General features: G+C 39.6%; 1 protein-coding gene across 50 annotated transcripts in view; it reads left to right on the top strand.

The window, feature by feature from the left end:
* ABI3BP (ABI family member 3 binding protein) overlaps positions 1-15537 on the top strand; it is a 127509-nt gene that overhangs the window by 22915 nt on the left and 89057 nt on the right. For all 50 annotated transcript variants that reach the window (XM_083438237.1, XM_083438229.1, XM_083438219.1 and 47 more), the window contains exons 2-3: positions 4895-5074; positions 14829-14897. In XM_083438237.1, the coding sequence (XP_083294363.1) occupies positions 4895-5074; positions 14829-14897 (249 nt within the window). The remainder of the gene's footprint in view (positions 1-4894; positions 5075-14828; positions 14898-15537) is intronic.

Raw genomic sequence — 15537 nt, 5'->3', positions numbered from 1 at the left:
TTGTTCATCTGGCTCTATGATGACGAGGTAGTCACAGCTGGACAAAATTCCCCAATAATTTCTTTTCAGTGATTGCAGGCCAGCCCCATTAAAATGAGTGGGAGTTCTGCCATTGACCTCAATAAGATGTGGATTGAACTTTGCATGTTTTTGAAGAAATATGTCTTGGCAATAATATTTTTTTCCAGCGGGTGATCAGCTACTTGATTTTACATTCAGGTGCAAAGGAAATGCAGGCAGGCCTAGGATAACATAAAACTGAGCACATAGTCTGGATTGAGTTAATTGGAACTTCAACTCAAAGAGCCAAGCAGCTTATAGTATATTATTATTAATTAATAAAGGTATTAATAATAAGATTTTATTACTATAAATTACCTTGGTCCTCCTGATGCTAGGCTGGACAAGTGGCAGCAAACAGAATGAATCCTGCTAAGACTGAGATTCTGCAGGCAGGCACTTCCCAGATCCAGGGATTAGGGAATTCACTAGTTCCGGATAGGGTTGCACACCCATTGAAACATACGTTGTGTAGTTTGGGAGTGCTCCTAGATCAATCTCTGTCACCAGGGGCTCTGGTGACATCTGTCACAACGAACACCTATTATCATCTTAGGTTGACATGCCAGCTATACCCTTTCCTTGACAAGGATAACTTAGCCATTCATGCATTGGGACAATTCTGCCCATGAAACCACACCCTACAGAATATTGTAGGTCAGTGACCCCAAACAGACATTTTCTGCTGTTGCCCCTCTACTGTAGAATGCCCTTCTCTATCATTAATGAACCATCATTTGCTTCAGACGCCTTGGGAAGACTTATCTTTTGGTCCAGGCTTACCCTGACCCATAAGATTCGACCCTGTTTTGCATGTTTGGATCCTCTCAATTTGTTTTATTTGTTTTTATATGCTTTTTATGGGTTGTTAGATTGTTGTTTTATTGGTGCAAATTAGGTGAGTTAATTTTTAAATGTGAACTGAATTGGAAGTTTTAAGTGTAGACCACCTGGTTACAGTCTCCCACACTATGTTTTTGCATTTATATTTAAGTTGCCATTGTTTCTTAGTTTGCATCAATACATCTACATTATGCAATCAGTGCCCTTTTATTGGTGAAGCATTTTCCTCTTTTCGGCAATAAAAAATAAGTGACCAACCTATAAAGAACGAAAATTATTCTTTAGCAGAAGTCCTGCTTTAACACTATGTTCAACTGATTAAAAGTGGTTAAGTAATGACTTATACCTGTATCAGATTTGTCCACTGGAGATTTAAAAAAAATAAAAATAAACATTAACCAGCTAGTATGAATTAGTTATTTCTCTCTGGGTCATCTTGACATAACTGTAAAGTTCAAAAGCAGAAGTCTGAGGAAAGCAAGGAATCTGACATAATTTAAGACACAATATTTGGGGACATGCCAGAAGGGGAACCAAATGCCTTATACAGTCTCCTTAGAAAGCTTTCTATTGACTCTGTGTGGCTGAAAGGGGGAGTAGGCGCCAATAAAATCCTAATACAGCAAAATTATCACCTTTTAAAAGTAGGCTATAAGACCTAAAGTGATTGCTACCTTAGAAATGTTTTTAGCCCTTCTGCAAGGTAAAGCAGGTTATTCCAATTGGTACCTTAATCAATTTACTTATTCAAAATATTTATAACTCTCCCTGCATCAAAACTAACGCCAGGGGAGGGTATAGCATGCTACAACTACAGTGGGTGGAGCTTTAAAGGGAAACCATGTGAAGCTGTGAGAGAAGAAAGAAATGAGGAAATAGAATGACGAATGAGCAAAAGGAGAGCTAAACTGGGAGCTGTCCAACTGGAAAGTTAGAAGCCAGGAAGTTTTGCAGTAGGAGGAAAAAGCCACTGGTGAACACTGTCCTTGGCTGGAGGACTATTAAAAGGCAGGAAATGGCAGAGAGTGTATCTGTTCTTATTTAAAGTACAACTGAGATGAAGACTAAGGAGTTATAGAATGGAAGGAGAACTAAGCCAATGATGCAAACTTACCTGGCAGAGAAAGTACTTTAGTGGGGCCTTCTTATACTTACCTGTGCCCTGATGTCCCCAAAAAAGAGAGAACTGTAAAAGAAGGAAGAGTGGAACATGCCTGACTCTTGCATTTCACTGCATATGTCAGTGCATATGTCAGGGTTGCCTTTACACTCTTTTTAGGAGCTTCCTTGGAGCTTCTGACTGGCCAGATGTGGAAACAGAATGCTGGATTAGACTCCTGGCTCTGACCCAGATGTTCTCTGATTTGTCCTTGTTCCCTAAGGAATTTTCTGCTGTAGCTCTTCAGATTGCAGGTGTGCAGCTGTTATGTTTTTGAATGATTCTATGTTTAAAAAAATAATAATCTCCCTGCTTTATAATAAATTTAGCATATTGGGAAGAGAGTTACACCAAACCTCTCTCTCAGATGTATTATTGACATCTGAGAGAGAGGTACTACATGTAGGGTATTTTTACTTGGTATAGTAGTCAAAATTTAACCCCTCCTGCATAATATGAAGTGCTGCATTGCAGAATCTTGCCATTTCAATGCAGCACTTCTTTTTGGCTGTATTCACCCCATAGTTTATTCCATTTCCCCGTTTCCTAACAGTTAATATCTGCATTATATGTGAGCTTTCACATGATGTAAAAACCGCTTTCAGAAACCTAAGGACTACATAACATGTTTAAGTCTGGTATCCCTTTTATTTGATTCCAGATAAAAATCTGTTTGCGCCTTAAAATGAAGGTGCACATTTATAATGTGTATGCTACACATGTCAAAGGAAACGCATAATGAGCTGAACAATGAGAGCACACTGGCTTGGACTTGGCACTTAAGGATTTCAGCGTGATGACTATACCGCTGTTGGCAAGCACAGTGACATTTTGACATATATTGAATTATACCTGTTTTATGACAAGAGCATTTTCTAGACGAGTAACTGTGACTACCTGTCATTTTCTTAATAGCAAGCAGACTCCAATGATTTGTAGGGTGTATGTGACAGCATATTTTAATTAGCATGACTGTTTATGTAAGCACTAGCTAAGATGGGGTAATGTTACTAAGAATTACAGCATTTGCTCTGGACAGGGTAATGTGTCAGGATGAGGAATCTGGTCACTGTAATGCTATTGTGGTTGTTTATCAGTCCAGTTTTGATGCCACAAAGCCTCTGTTGCAGTAGTGAAAATATAGCATACTAACACTGTTTGAAACCCACTGGTATTTTGTTTTACTATACTTTGCATTTTGTTAAATATACAGTCTCATTGGGTTTGTTTTTATTGACCGTACATCACTTCAAGCACCCAAATGGTGGGAAATATGACCAATAAGTGGATATAAAGCAAAGAACTGAAAGAGAAAAACTGGCAAAGCTTAAAAACTATCAAGATCAGGCTATGGCTAACACCTAACTACAGTTGACAAACACAACGGAATGACCGCTCCCCAAATCAAATGGGAGGTGCCTTTTGCGTGGTCGCGTGTAGCCCCCCCCCCCCCCCGGATCCCATGCGGCTCCAGGTAGCACAGGCTGGCTTCGCCCTCCCCAGGCTGGATACCTGGAGGTCTCTGCCTACCTCAGCCAATCGCCCAATCCCACCTGTGGAGGTGTTGCCCCCAGGTAGGGGGAAGGACTGCCCTGCCCACAAAACAGAGGGTGGATCTTACCTGCGAATCATCAATTGGCTCCAGATCTTCTCCCACCCTGTCCTCCCTCAGTGAAGCCTTTTTTGCAGGTTAACCTCTTCTCCGCAGGTACGCGGGCGCTGCTACATCATCGTCACTGTTGAAGTGCCAGAAAGGAATTTTCCTGCATTGACAGGTTTTGCCTTCCCCGTAGCAAAACGTCACAACTTTGGAAGTTTCAGGCCTTGGGCGGAATCCTTTAGTCTATCTTCCCTAAATGGGGGGGGGGGCATGAAGCGATGACCCATACCCCCCTTGCAGCGGTGACCCCAGGGTTCCCCGTTAAAGGGGCCTTGAGGGGAGGCATTGGCCATACGCCAAGAGGTTGTCATTGCTCTCCCCTGCGACAGCGGTGAAACCCGGGGTGGGCTCTCTGCTTGAACTGCAGGAGAGGAGAGTGCTGTTGGGCCCTGCTTATGGGTTTCCCACAGGCATCTGGTTGGCCACTTTGAGAACAGGATGCTGGACGAGATGGGCCATTGGCATGATCCAGCGGGCTCTTCTTATGTTCTTAATGGGACCCACTCTATCCTTTCTCAGAGCACATCACTGCAGCACCATAACAAGATTATTGTAAACGGTTGTGATGCTACAGTGAAATCACTGAAGACTTTTGGGAAATTACTGCAAACAGCTTCCTCTAGACTGGCTTTCATGTGATTGCAGCTGCCGCTTTTCAAATGTTTGCTTGCTTTACAAATGTATTATCTACTTCACAGTGTAAGACATAATACAAATAAGATAAAATACAAAAAACTACAAATTCTAGAAACAATTAAGACTATTCCTACAGACTCTAAAGGTGCCATCCCTGTAGATGGACAATTAATATTTCATAAATGACGGGGGTCACACCTCAGAGAAAGCCTTCTTAACTAAAACAGTAGGCATCTAAACATTATGATGCAGGGTGCCTTTCTAATGTCAGCTGGCCATTGATTCCAGAAAACTGTAGCTGCAATACTAAAAGCCTGATTTCTAGCACAAACTAGGTGCACCTGTGGGACATGTGGTACTCTCAGCTGTGCCACATCTGTTGCTACATGATGCCACTCTGAAGAATCTGTTGAGACAGCAATGGCTACCACACATTTATGCTGTTGAAAGCATGTCCTATATGTATGCTGAAAAGTTTGCTCTGCTTGAGTTGGTAACATCCCATATTTTTTCTTCTTTCTCTCCCCCAACCTCAGTTAAGAGACAAAGCCTGAAAGTTCAGATCAATGCAACTGGTGATGCAGTGTGCATGAGATACATTCGACCCAGTTCAAGCACCAAACTGGAAGGCTTCATCTTGGGGTACGGCAGCAGCTTCTTCTCTAACCAGTATATTCCTCTGCCATCAGACGGGAAATCTTACATAACCGAAGTTGGTAAGCCAATGTCCAGATCTGAATCTTGGAGAGATGGTTGTGGCGTCTGAAATTGCATTTACTTGTGGTCTGGATGGGGATACCCGAGGCTTAAAACCAAAGGAAATATCGAATTTCAACAGTGGCAAACAAGTCTGTATTTTCTGAATTGTTTGTTATTTTGTTCCCTTCTTTGCAATTTTCAGTTACTGACATTTTCCAGAGGCACCGAATATGTAAATGAAAGAGGCTAATTTGACACAAATGCAATTGAAATGTTGAACAGGCCATCCAAACAGATCTTTAATATAAGCACTGCATGTTAGCCAGTTACTTGTTGATTTGTAGCTAAAGCTGTGGGTCTTAGCACCATAATCCTTAAGAAGTGAATCTAAGCTTTTAGATCATCATTCATTACTATTAAGTCAGCTTGCATATACTTTGTTTCACTGTTCACGGATCTGTTATTTCAATATTAATTCTAATGTGGAATGAAATATCACCCTCCAAATTTTGCTGAACTACAACTCCTATCACCATTGGCCCTGCTGGCTGAGGCTGCTGGGAGCTGTAGTCCACATCTCCTAGCCTAGCATGCCAAAAAGATTGGTGTAGTCAGAAGTGTCGTTGCTTGTTGTTGCTGAGACTCAGATCAGTGGGCAGCGATGACAGTGGCCAATATTTGGGAGAAAGGCAGAGAATAATTTAGGGGATTTAGTACCTACAATTAAAACTATGTGAATTAGGAGAATGGGGCCCTGCACATTTGCCCTGTGCTCACCCCCATTGCAAGTCCCTCACCAATGCCATACTTAAATACCTATTTTATTGCAAAATAGGTTTGTTTTTCTTTTATCCCACTGTATGTACTTCTAACTGTATGCACATTTTTATGCATTTTGGTACATTTCTTGAACCAAATTTTGGAGAATTGAATATTATGAATAATAATTCTAGTCTGCTCCATGTATTAGTCTTGGGAGAAGTGAATTAGCTCAGTTCATTTAAGCCTGTGGGCAAATAAAATTCTCCCTCGCTCCGTAGTTGCAGCTCACAGGAACTGTGCATGTTGGCACATTGCCCTGCTGCAAATATACTTCCAAACATGTGATTAGTATTGAGGAGGGGTGTGGGCAGGCTGTAACCATGGGGACCAGGTGGGAATGGCCTTGTTCTTCTGCCTCACATGTCAATCGTATGGGCTGATAACCCAAATAGAGTTGTTAATCCTACTTGGTACAAGGTAAAGGTAAAGGACCCCTGACAGTTAAGTCCAGTTGCGAATGACTCTGGGTTGCGGCGCTCATTTCGGTTTACTAGCCAAGGGAGCTGACGTTTATCCACAGACAGTTTTTCCGGGTCATGTGGCCAGCATGACTAAGCCGCTTCTGGCAAAACCAGAGCAGTGTACTGAAACACCGTTTACCTTCCTGCTGGAGCGGTACCTATTTATCTACTTGCACTTTGACGTGCTTTCAAGCTGCTAGGTTTACCACTAATTTGGAGTTTTGTCTACTAACATCAGCTTGGCTTTCAATTCTAGATGCTCTTACCTAAAGTGCTATAAATAGTGAATTTATTCATTAGAGATGTCTTTAACAAAGGCATGATCTCTACTTCTAGATGAAAGTGGAGCTGCTTGAAGCAGCTCTTGTTCTGGTTATTTTGTTCTGGTGCCTGCTAGGACTAGTTCACACATGACATTTCTCTTACATGAAGAAAATCTATGCAATGTGTGAAGGGGGGAGAGGAGAATTTTGTTTGGCCCACCTTTTTAAGCAAGCAGAAGTAATTTGCATAGTCCCACACTAGTTTGAATATAATTATCATTTGGATTTTGCTCATCTTTGAATCTGGCAATACAGTTCTAAGCCCAAGAAATATATCAAAATGTGTATTTTTAAGGTAACTTAGCAATGCATATACTGAGATAAAATAGCTATTCAAATGCAAATTTTGGTGGGGATGGAACAGATGTTTGAATGACCATGTGCAAAACTGACACAGTCCAGGAATAGGCTGATCTATCCTTCCCTAGTGAAGAACATACAAGTATTTATTTTGTTGCACTTAGATTTTGGGAAGGCAAGTCAATCATTCATACATATGTAAAGTAACCATGTGGCAGGAAAGTCTGTGACATCGTTATTCTAGGATAACCCCAGGAAGAACAAGGACATGCGTCAAGATCATTCCTAGGAGAAAAAAACAGAACATAAATTCAGAAATGTAAGACGACAAGAAAACAGGATAGTAAAATAAAGTACTGACTTAATGAGGATATTAAAATGGTTGTAAGATGGGCCAAAATCATTTGGAAGCTCCTAAAGTTTATTTTACTTAACACATGGCTTCCAAAAAGCAAATCTGTTTCTGGCTTAAAGATTCAGTTCATTTGGATAAGCTGCTTTGTGTCCATAGAAACAGGTACAGCTGAGCAAAACTGATCACACCCTCTGTGAGGAAAACAGGCCTTTAATGGGAAAAAGATTATTTGACCATACTGTCACACTTGTGCATGGCCAATTACAAAAGTCATTGCTGTTATTTAGTTTGCATGTTAGACGCAAGAAGAGTAAACAAGCTAAGGAAACTCTGGTTGCTCTTATCAGTCCTCGTCTCAAGAAGAGAATTGTATTCCTGCCTATCAGGAATATGGTTAAAATTGACCAAAAAGTTAGAAATATGTACTTAGAATGCCTCCTGGAATAAGGGTGGATTTGCCACTCTTCTTAAAGATGCCATTTGACTCATCACTTTTAGCTATACTATTGCAGTCCAATGCTATCATTGCCTACTCAGAAGCAAGTCCCATTGAATTCAGTGGCACTTATATTTCCAGCTAAGAATGTATAGGATTGTAGCCTAAACTGATTAAGATATAACTTTTCAGGAACTATAATCTCTCTGTAGATAAAAGTGTTAATGTCATTGTGCTCCATTGGAGAGCTATGGTATTGGAGCCAAAGCCAAAGGCAAAGGCATCCATATTGTTAGGTGTACTCAACACCATTTCGTTCAGTGGATTTAAGAACACCAGACAGTGTTGGCTTGTATTTTCCATAATCCTTATAGCCTATCCAGTTGGCTTTAACAGAACGTGTCATTTGTTTTCTAGGAATTACAAAAATGGAGAGAAACTACATATAGAGTTCAGCAGCCGACTCACATTTGCTTAAAACTATTGCTGTTAAAACAGATTGATGGAACAGTGAAAATTCAAAACAAGAGATTAAAAATAAAATTACACAAAAAGTTTGGAATGAAAAGCTGTATACTCCCTAACCTAGCCAGACACAACAAAGCACGTTGATGACTTTCACAAAGTGTTTTGTTCTGCTTCAGTTATAGAGTTTGTGTGGCCATGCTTCACTAAGATTAAGTGATACACTCTGATATAATCTGGTGATGAACTGCATTTTGTTTTGAAGTTGTGTTTTAAATCAGCTGGATAGCTCAGTTGGTTAGGGCATGCTGCTGATAACACCAAGGTTGCAGGCTCGATCCTGCATATTCCTGCATTGAGTGGTGGCAGGAGTTTGGACTAGATGATCCTCAGAGTCACTTCCAGGACTATGATTCTATGAAATCACAATTATACCTTTTAAGAAAATACTGCTAACATGTGATGTGGATAAACACTTCAATCCATTACTAAGGATGTTTCCTTGCATATATATTAAAAAGAGAAACTGAATTTGCTAAGGGTCCAAACACTTATTGAGTGTGAAGATAATAGACTTGCTTATATTAATTATGTTCACTGTGGAGGCATTAGAAATTAAATAGGTAAATTAATTTACACTTAATATACTTGTTTATTTGAATATAAATACAGTGGTACCTCGGGTTAGAGACACTTCAGGTTACAGACTCCGCTAACCCAGAAATACTACCTCAGGTTAAGAACTTTGCTTCAGGTTGAGAACAGAAATCGCGCAGCAGTGGGAGGCCCCATTAGCTAAAGTGGTACCTCAGGTTAAGAACAGTTTCAGGTTAAGAACGGACCTCCAGAACAAATTAAGTTCTTAACCTGAGGTACCAGTGTATTCACTTTTATGTTTCTTATTAAAAAATAGGCCTATTGAAGTCTTCCCTCATATTGCAACATGCCTGCTTAAAGCAGATTACCCTAGGCCAGGACTCAACGCTTGATGCTCTTTGAGATAAGGAAAACACATAAAAGATCACTAATCCTAAAATCAGCTGCTGGCACACATTAGAACAACCACAAGGATGTTAATAGCTTGAATAGTTGCCTGCAAGGCTATATCTGACAATTTTTTCATACATGGAAGAGCAGCTGGTCTGGAGATTTCGAATACCCTCTGGTGATTTGGGGCAACTTTATGTCTTTGTACTCCTGTGGTGGGCTTCCTACACACACAGTTTCTGGGAAGTGACTCCCACAGAATTTAGTTCTGAGTAAACACATTTAGCATCACATTCCATGTTTCTTAATCCTGTTTTGTATCAAAATGGTGAGATCGCTCATAATCTTCATAAAGAATGCAGATTACTTTGCTAGTTTGCAATTTGAAAGTTCTGCAAGTCCCTTTCTAGTAGAAATAGCTCTACCGTTCAAATTATTTCCATGAAGAGAGCTAATTGTCATTGCAAAAACATCATAAGAAAGTATCATTGACAGGTGGAAGTTAGAAGAGCACCAAAGTCTCCTACTGTGTTTACATTTAGGACAGCAGCATGATTGAAACTGACACTAAAATGAAAGAACTGTGTTGATCTTTCAAATATGATTCAGTCAGAAAGAGGATGCCCAAGCTCGGATTAAGAACTACTATTAAAAACTTAAATAACTTGAAAAATTGTGATAACCCCCCATTTTAAAGCATTTCTTTAATCCTTATTAAGCAAAATGTGCAGACTTTGTGACAGCATCTGTAGCATTTTTTACATTGCACTCAAAAAAGCCATTAGACGAAGTTTGCATTTATGTGTTTCTGCACACACATGCACAACAATGCTTGCTTCAATGTAACAACAGTGTAGTCTGTAGTTGTGCCATCTTTTTGCCCTTTACAGAAGTACAGTGTGAATCCACAGAGAAGTCAAATTCAACCAATTCCGTTAGGGTATACATGATTTCAGAAACGAAGTAATGACTTGCTTTATTTTGGTTTTATATGTTCAGTATACTGTACAGCGTGGTCCACTGTCCAAACTGAGGGGTTAAGACTGCAGTCTTATAGTTATTTTCCAATCAAACTCAATAGGTTTTGTTTCCAGAAAGATATCAGGCTGAATGACTTACCTGTTTCTTCAGTAATGATCATCACATCTCAAAAGAGATCCTGGAAGTACAGAGGAGTCTTAGAGAAGAGAATGTAACAAGTTTGAGGACATCGTGAAATACTCACACGCCGTTCCCTGCCAAGTCTCAAGATTTTCTAGATGGGATAGATAGTGATTAATGTCAGCTTTGGACAAAACTCAAGCAGAAATTGTGTGCTTCTTCCAAAGTTGGAAGTCAACCATTGTGAATTGCTCAGAAACTTTAGTTGACCAAAGTCTACAGAATGCTGTGTTTCATACCTTTATAGTTATTGTTCTCACAAACATTTACTGACATGACCTGTGCACAGTTGAAACTGTGTGATTTCCTTCTCTTAATGGTTTGATATGCATATATAATCATTGTGATTTTTGTGTATCAAAACATTTACCCCTTAAAAAAAAGAGAGGGGGGAAGAATTGGGTCACTGAATGAATTTATAGCTTGAATCCCCCCCATTCTTATGAGCAACAGTGTGTGTGCTGTTGCATGCAAGAATTTCTGCATAAGAATCTCTTAAACTGGCAGGTTCTCTTATGCTGGGTTGGGGATAGAGAGGCTTCTCTAGGGAAACCTCTTTCCTTCACAGATGTCCACAGTCACTGCTAGCAGACAGGGGCGTAGGAAAGGGGGGCAGGAGGGCGGTTCGCCCCAGGTGCCATCATGGAGGGGGGTGACAAATTATCAAGGAAGCATTACTGCCCTACTAGGGCGGTTCATAAAATAAATAAATACAGTGGTGCCCCGCAAGAGAATGCCTCGCAAGACGGAAAACCCGCAAGACGAAAGGGTTTTCCGTTTTCAGAGGCGCTTCGCAAGACGAATTTCCCTATGGGCTTGCTTCGCAAGACGAAAATTGACGAAAATTTTTGAGGTTTTTTTCCGCTCCAAAACCCCTTTTTCTGAAGCGCTAAGCTGCTAAAATGCTTTTAGCAGCTAAACTGCTAATCCCTTAAGCCTTTAATAGGCGTTTTTAGCCCTTAAACTGCCAATAGCACTAATAGCGCTAATCCGCTAATGGGCTTGCTTCGCAAGACGAAAAAACCACAAGACGAAAAGACGGCATAACAAAAACAAGACTCAGAAGGGGGAGAATAATAATAATAATAATAATAATAATAATAATAATAATAATAATAGACCTAGATGAAGTGATATAATTTAGAGATGGTGAAGATTAGTTACAAGGATGGAAGCTGGGTTGTTTAAAAAATTAGCTTGTAATCTTCTAGAATAGTTCAAGAAGGAACTGCAAGGAAAAATGTTGAATTGCAGCTTGTAATAAACATTTCAAAAGGACAAAGAGCTGCAGCACTGTGAATGTAACAAAGGAAAGAGTTTAAAAGACGCCGAGAAGCACAAGAAAAGAGTGAACATGAATCAAAGTGAATTATAGGACTGGGACAAAAGTCACTGACAGACTGAAGGGAATAGGTAGAAGAATGATGAGAAATTAGGATAGACAGAGAAGAACCACCATATAAGTATTAAAAGGTAAAGGGGAAGATATATTGAAAATGGAAAGGAGCATGAAAACGATGAAGAAAGCAGCAATTGATGTTAGCAGCAGATCAGAGAACAGAAATTAAAGGTTTGAGTTGTGAAACATGAAGCCAGTGTAAATAATTTTATATTACTAATGAAAGCCTTGGATAATGGTTTTACATTCTGGTTTTGTCCTGTAAACCGCCCTAAGACCTGTGGGAATAGGGCAGTATTTAATTCAATAAATAATAATGATGATGATGATTTATTGGTTCTGATGGAGACAAAAGGATGACTTGAGGTTATCAAAGGAGAAAGAATCAATTAGTTTTAGCAGGTAGCATTTATTAACCTAGGAGAGGGAGAAGGGAAAAGAATGTGGCACCTCACAGTGCCAACAATCTTCTTTCTGCCACCTAAACAGATGCCCATGATCTGTACTGGAGGGCAAGGGTCATTTGGGCACGGCCCCTCCCTGCCAGTAGAAGGAAAAGAAGGAAACTGGGTTAGCCCCGAGCTTCCCAAGAACAATAGGGCGAGAAGCATCTCCCTTCCTCATTCTGCAAGAAAGGAAGAAAGAGAATTGGTATTCAGCTCCAGTCCTACATGAGAGCAAATTGGACCTGCATGCTAAGTCTCTGCCCACATCTGTGATTTTTCACAGATTGCATTTTTCTAAAACATTAATCAATGAATAGATACCAGTTTAAAACTTTCTTTTATTGAAAATTAATGTTTTGTTTTGTTTTTTAAAATCTCTTTGAGGTTTTGTTACAATCAAGTCTTTTAAAATTCAGTAGTCATAGAATCATAGTATTCTTTATATTCAATTTTTAAAAGTCTGATTAAAATGTTCACACCTTGAAGGCTTTGGTTAGCCCAAATAATTTTGAATTTGCACAACTAAATATTTAAAAAGGCCAGAAAGATCCTTTTATCAATGGAGGAAATAGATATATTCAAAAAGCAAACAAAAAAACCTTATATTTTTGCAACAAAAAAGCTTTTCTCTCATAAACATTGTTTTAATCAGTTTATTATGATCAACTCTTGGATGAAGTTAGCTGGTTTTCACTAGAAACATTTACGTGAACTTACGGCCTCTAACCACAAAAGCATGTGTTCTTCCAGAGCATATCAAATGTACTAAGAATTTGTTAGCTAGTGAGTAAAAATATCAGTGAGTTTGGCTTTGGTTTACTTCATTTCATTGTTTCCGACAAAGAACAATGTTTCTGAAACAATTGCAAGCTGGTTCTCAGAAAATACACCCAGACAGCAATTTATTCTGACACTGGAAAAAATGTGGTTAGGTTTATAAAAGAATCCTCTGCTTATGCAAATTATTACTATTATAACAGAGTTGTAAAAATATTGGTATGTGTGTATTTTGACATTCTCATGTGGCCTAATTTATCTGCAACTGTTTCTAAAGAATTATTAGCTATCTGATTTACAGCTTTATCTTTATAGAAATGGCATTTCCACAGCTAAATTATATACTATCTATAACATACTCTAAAATTTAGCTTTTTTCATGCTTCCTTATGTGTCAGTAGCCCAAAGGGCAGCATTTTATAGAGACCAAATCCACACAGAGTTAGGCATGGTCCCATTGAAATGGACTTAAGCATGTCTAACTCTTTAGGCCAATGTGTTTGTAGCAGACTTGGTAATAAAGAGGTGAGATACTTTGTTGGCAAAGAACTGCAGCAGATTAATTACTGCCTATTAATGTTAAATCCTAACTTCCAGTATGGGTAACTATTTGCTGTAGGCATCATTTTACTGCCAGTAAAGCCCAACTTTGACAGCAAGCTCTTCTCGGCACAGTTGATTGATGCATGCTCTGATCCTGGTACCTTCAAGCCCTGCGTGCTAAGGTGTCATGGGAGGGTCCTGGCCTCATCCCTGTCCCCTGAGCTTCAGATGAGTGAGTTTGAATGAGCTCAAGAAATTCTCCTCCCATGTTGCCCCAAACTATTAAGACTTTGGCTTATCCACTTAAAAATTGAAATAATAGTTAATTGGTTCATTGCTATATGTCACAGTAGCTGCTTAATTCAAAGGCATAAATCTCTAAACCAACACAACTGTCCTGTTTTAATATTTTCAGAGCTTGTCCCTTGAGATGTTCTTTCCTTCTTTTTCTTCTTACTTAAAAAAATTCTTCTTACTTTAAAATGTATACAGTGGTACCTCGGTTTTCGAACATCTCCACTGACGAACGTTTCGGTAAATGCTTCAGTTTTTGAACATGCCTCAGAAGTCGAACATGCCATGCGGCTTCCGCTAGTGCAAGATCCTGAGGCCTAGCTGTTGGCTATTGAGTTTTTGGTTTTCAAACGTTTCAGAACTCGAACAGGTCTTCTGTAATGGATTGCGTTCAAAAACCGAGGTATCACTGTATATCACTATTGTGTTAGTTCAAGTATTTCTATTCCTACTTAACCCTCAACTTTTTTCTCCTCATACTTTTATTACTTGCAGGAAAATGACATGACTGCTTATAATGAGGTTGAACTAGGGAACACAGTGAAACTCTGCTCATGCAGTGGGCTTTCCCTGCATCTTCCCCCTTCTCCTTGCAGCCCCCGATGTCCCTCAAAGTCAACTCCTAGTGGTTAGAGGACCCTGTGGAGTGGTATAGGATGGAGTGCAAGGGGCTGCAGTAGATTAATCAGAATTGAAGGCAGGGAAATGCCTTGCATAAGTAGTAATGCCCTCCCGCTGGAGAAAGGCACATTTGGATCCAAATCAATAAGTAGGTATGTTTTTGTTTTCAAAACGTATCAAAATTTTGTCATCTCATAGACCGGGAACAGAGATGTTCTTCTACAGCTCTCATCATCACCAACTGTTGACCATACTGACTGGGACTGATGGGAATTTAAGTCCAAGATACGGTTCTCCATCCCTGCCATAGGTAATAATAAGATGCAATGTACACTCTTGTGTTTGTTGGATTTTACAAATGATCATCCTAATGCTTTCCAGACGCAGAGCCAAGATACTTGATTGCAGTGAGGCCAGCACCTGTTCCAAATTACAAGAAACCCTGCTCAGGTATTGTAACAGTATTAAACATTTTTTCCATAAACAGTTAGAAGAGAAAACATTTATTTGAGATGGCAGATAATAATTCTGCTAGTTCTGTGTGTTTATGTCAAGATATCCCCTGAGCATTGAGAAAGTGCCATGAGGGAGTCAGGGAGTATGCCTGTGGTACAACACATTTCCGCAACGGCCTTTAACGTTCAGTGATGATGATGAAATGTCTATCTGCCATAGATAAACAGTGATGGAATATGCACTTTCCCAGGCCCCTTCACTCTGAGGAAGGCCATGTTGTGCTTCCTCTACTCATGCATGTAAATTCATGAAGCATTGCAATGTTGAATGGTGGTCCTGAAATTTTAGATGCTATGGAAATAAATACTTGAGTAACAGAAGGTGGTATTAACCTTCAAACCAGGTTATATGCTTTTGTAGTCTCTCTGGCAAGCACCATACACATCAAACTGCATACAAATTGGTTTCCTTTGCCTTGAAAAACAACCGATGTAATTCTTCAGGTAAGGCTCAGATTTACTCCTGTCCTCTATTAGGTGACACACTAAACTGAATTCAGTTTACCAGCTATGCCACATTCTACACACACACACCTGTTTGTGCAGTTTTGGGTGATCTGCAAAAAAATTTAAAA

The sequence above is a fragment of the Podarcis tiliguerta genome (assembly GCF_965153285.1).
Source record: "Podarcis tiliguerta genome assembly, chromosome: 4".
Lineage (NCBI taxonomy): Eukaryota > Metazoa > Chordata > Lepidosauria > Squamata > Lacertidae > Podarcis > Podarcis tiliguerta.
Note: the sequence above shows the minus strand (reverse complement) of the source record. Positions and strands in the feature narration are given on the sequence as shown.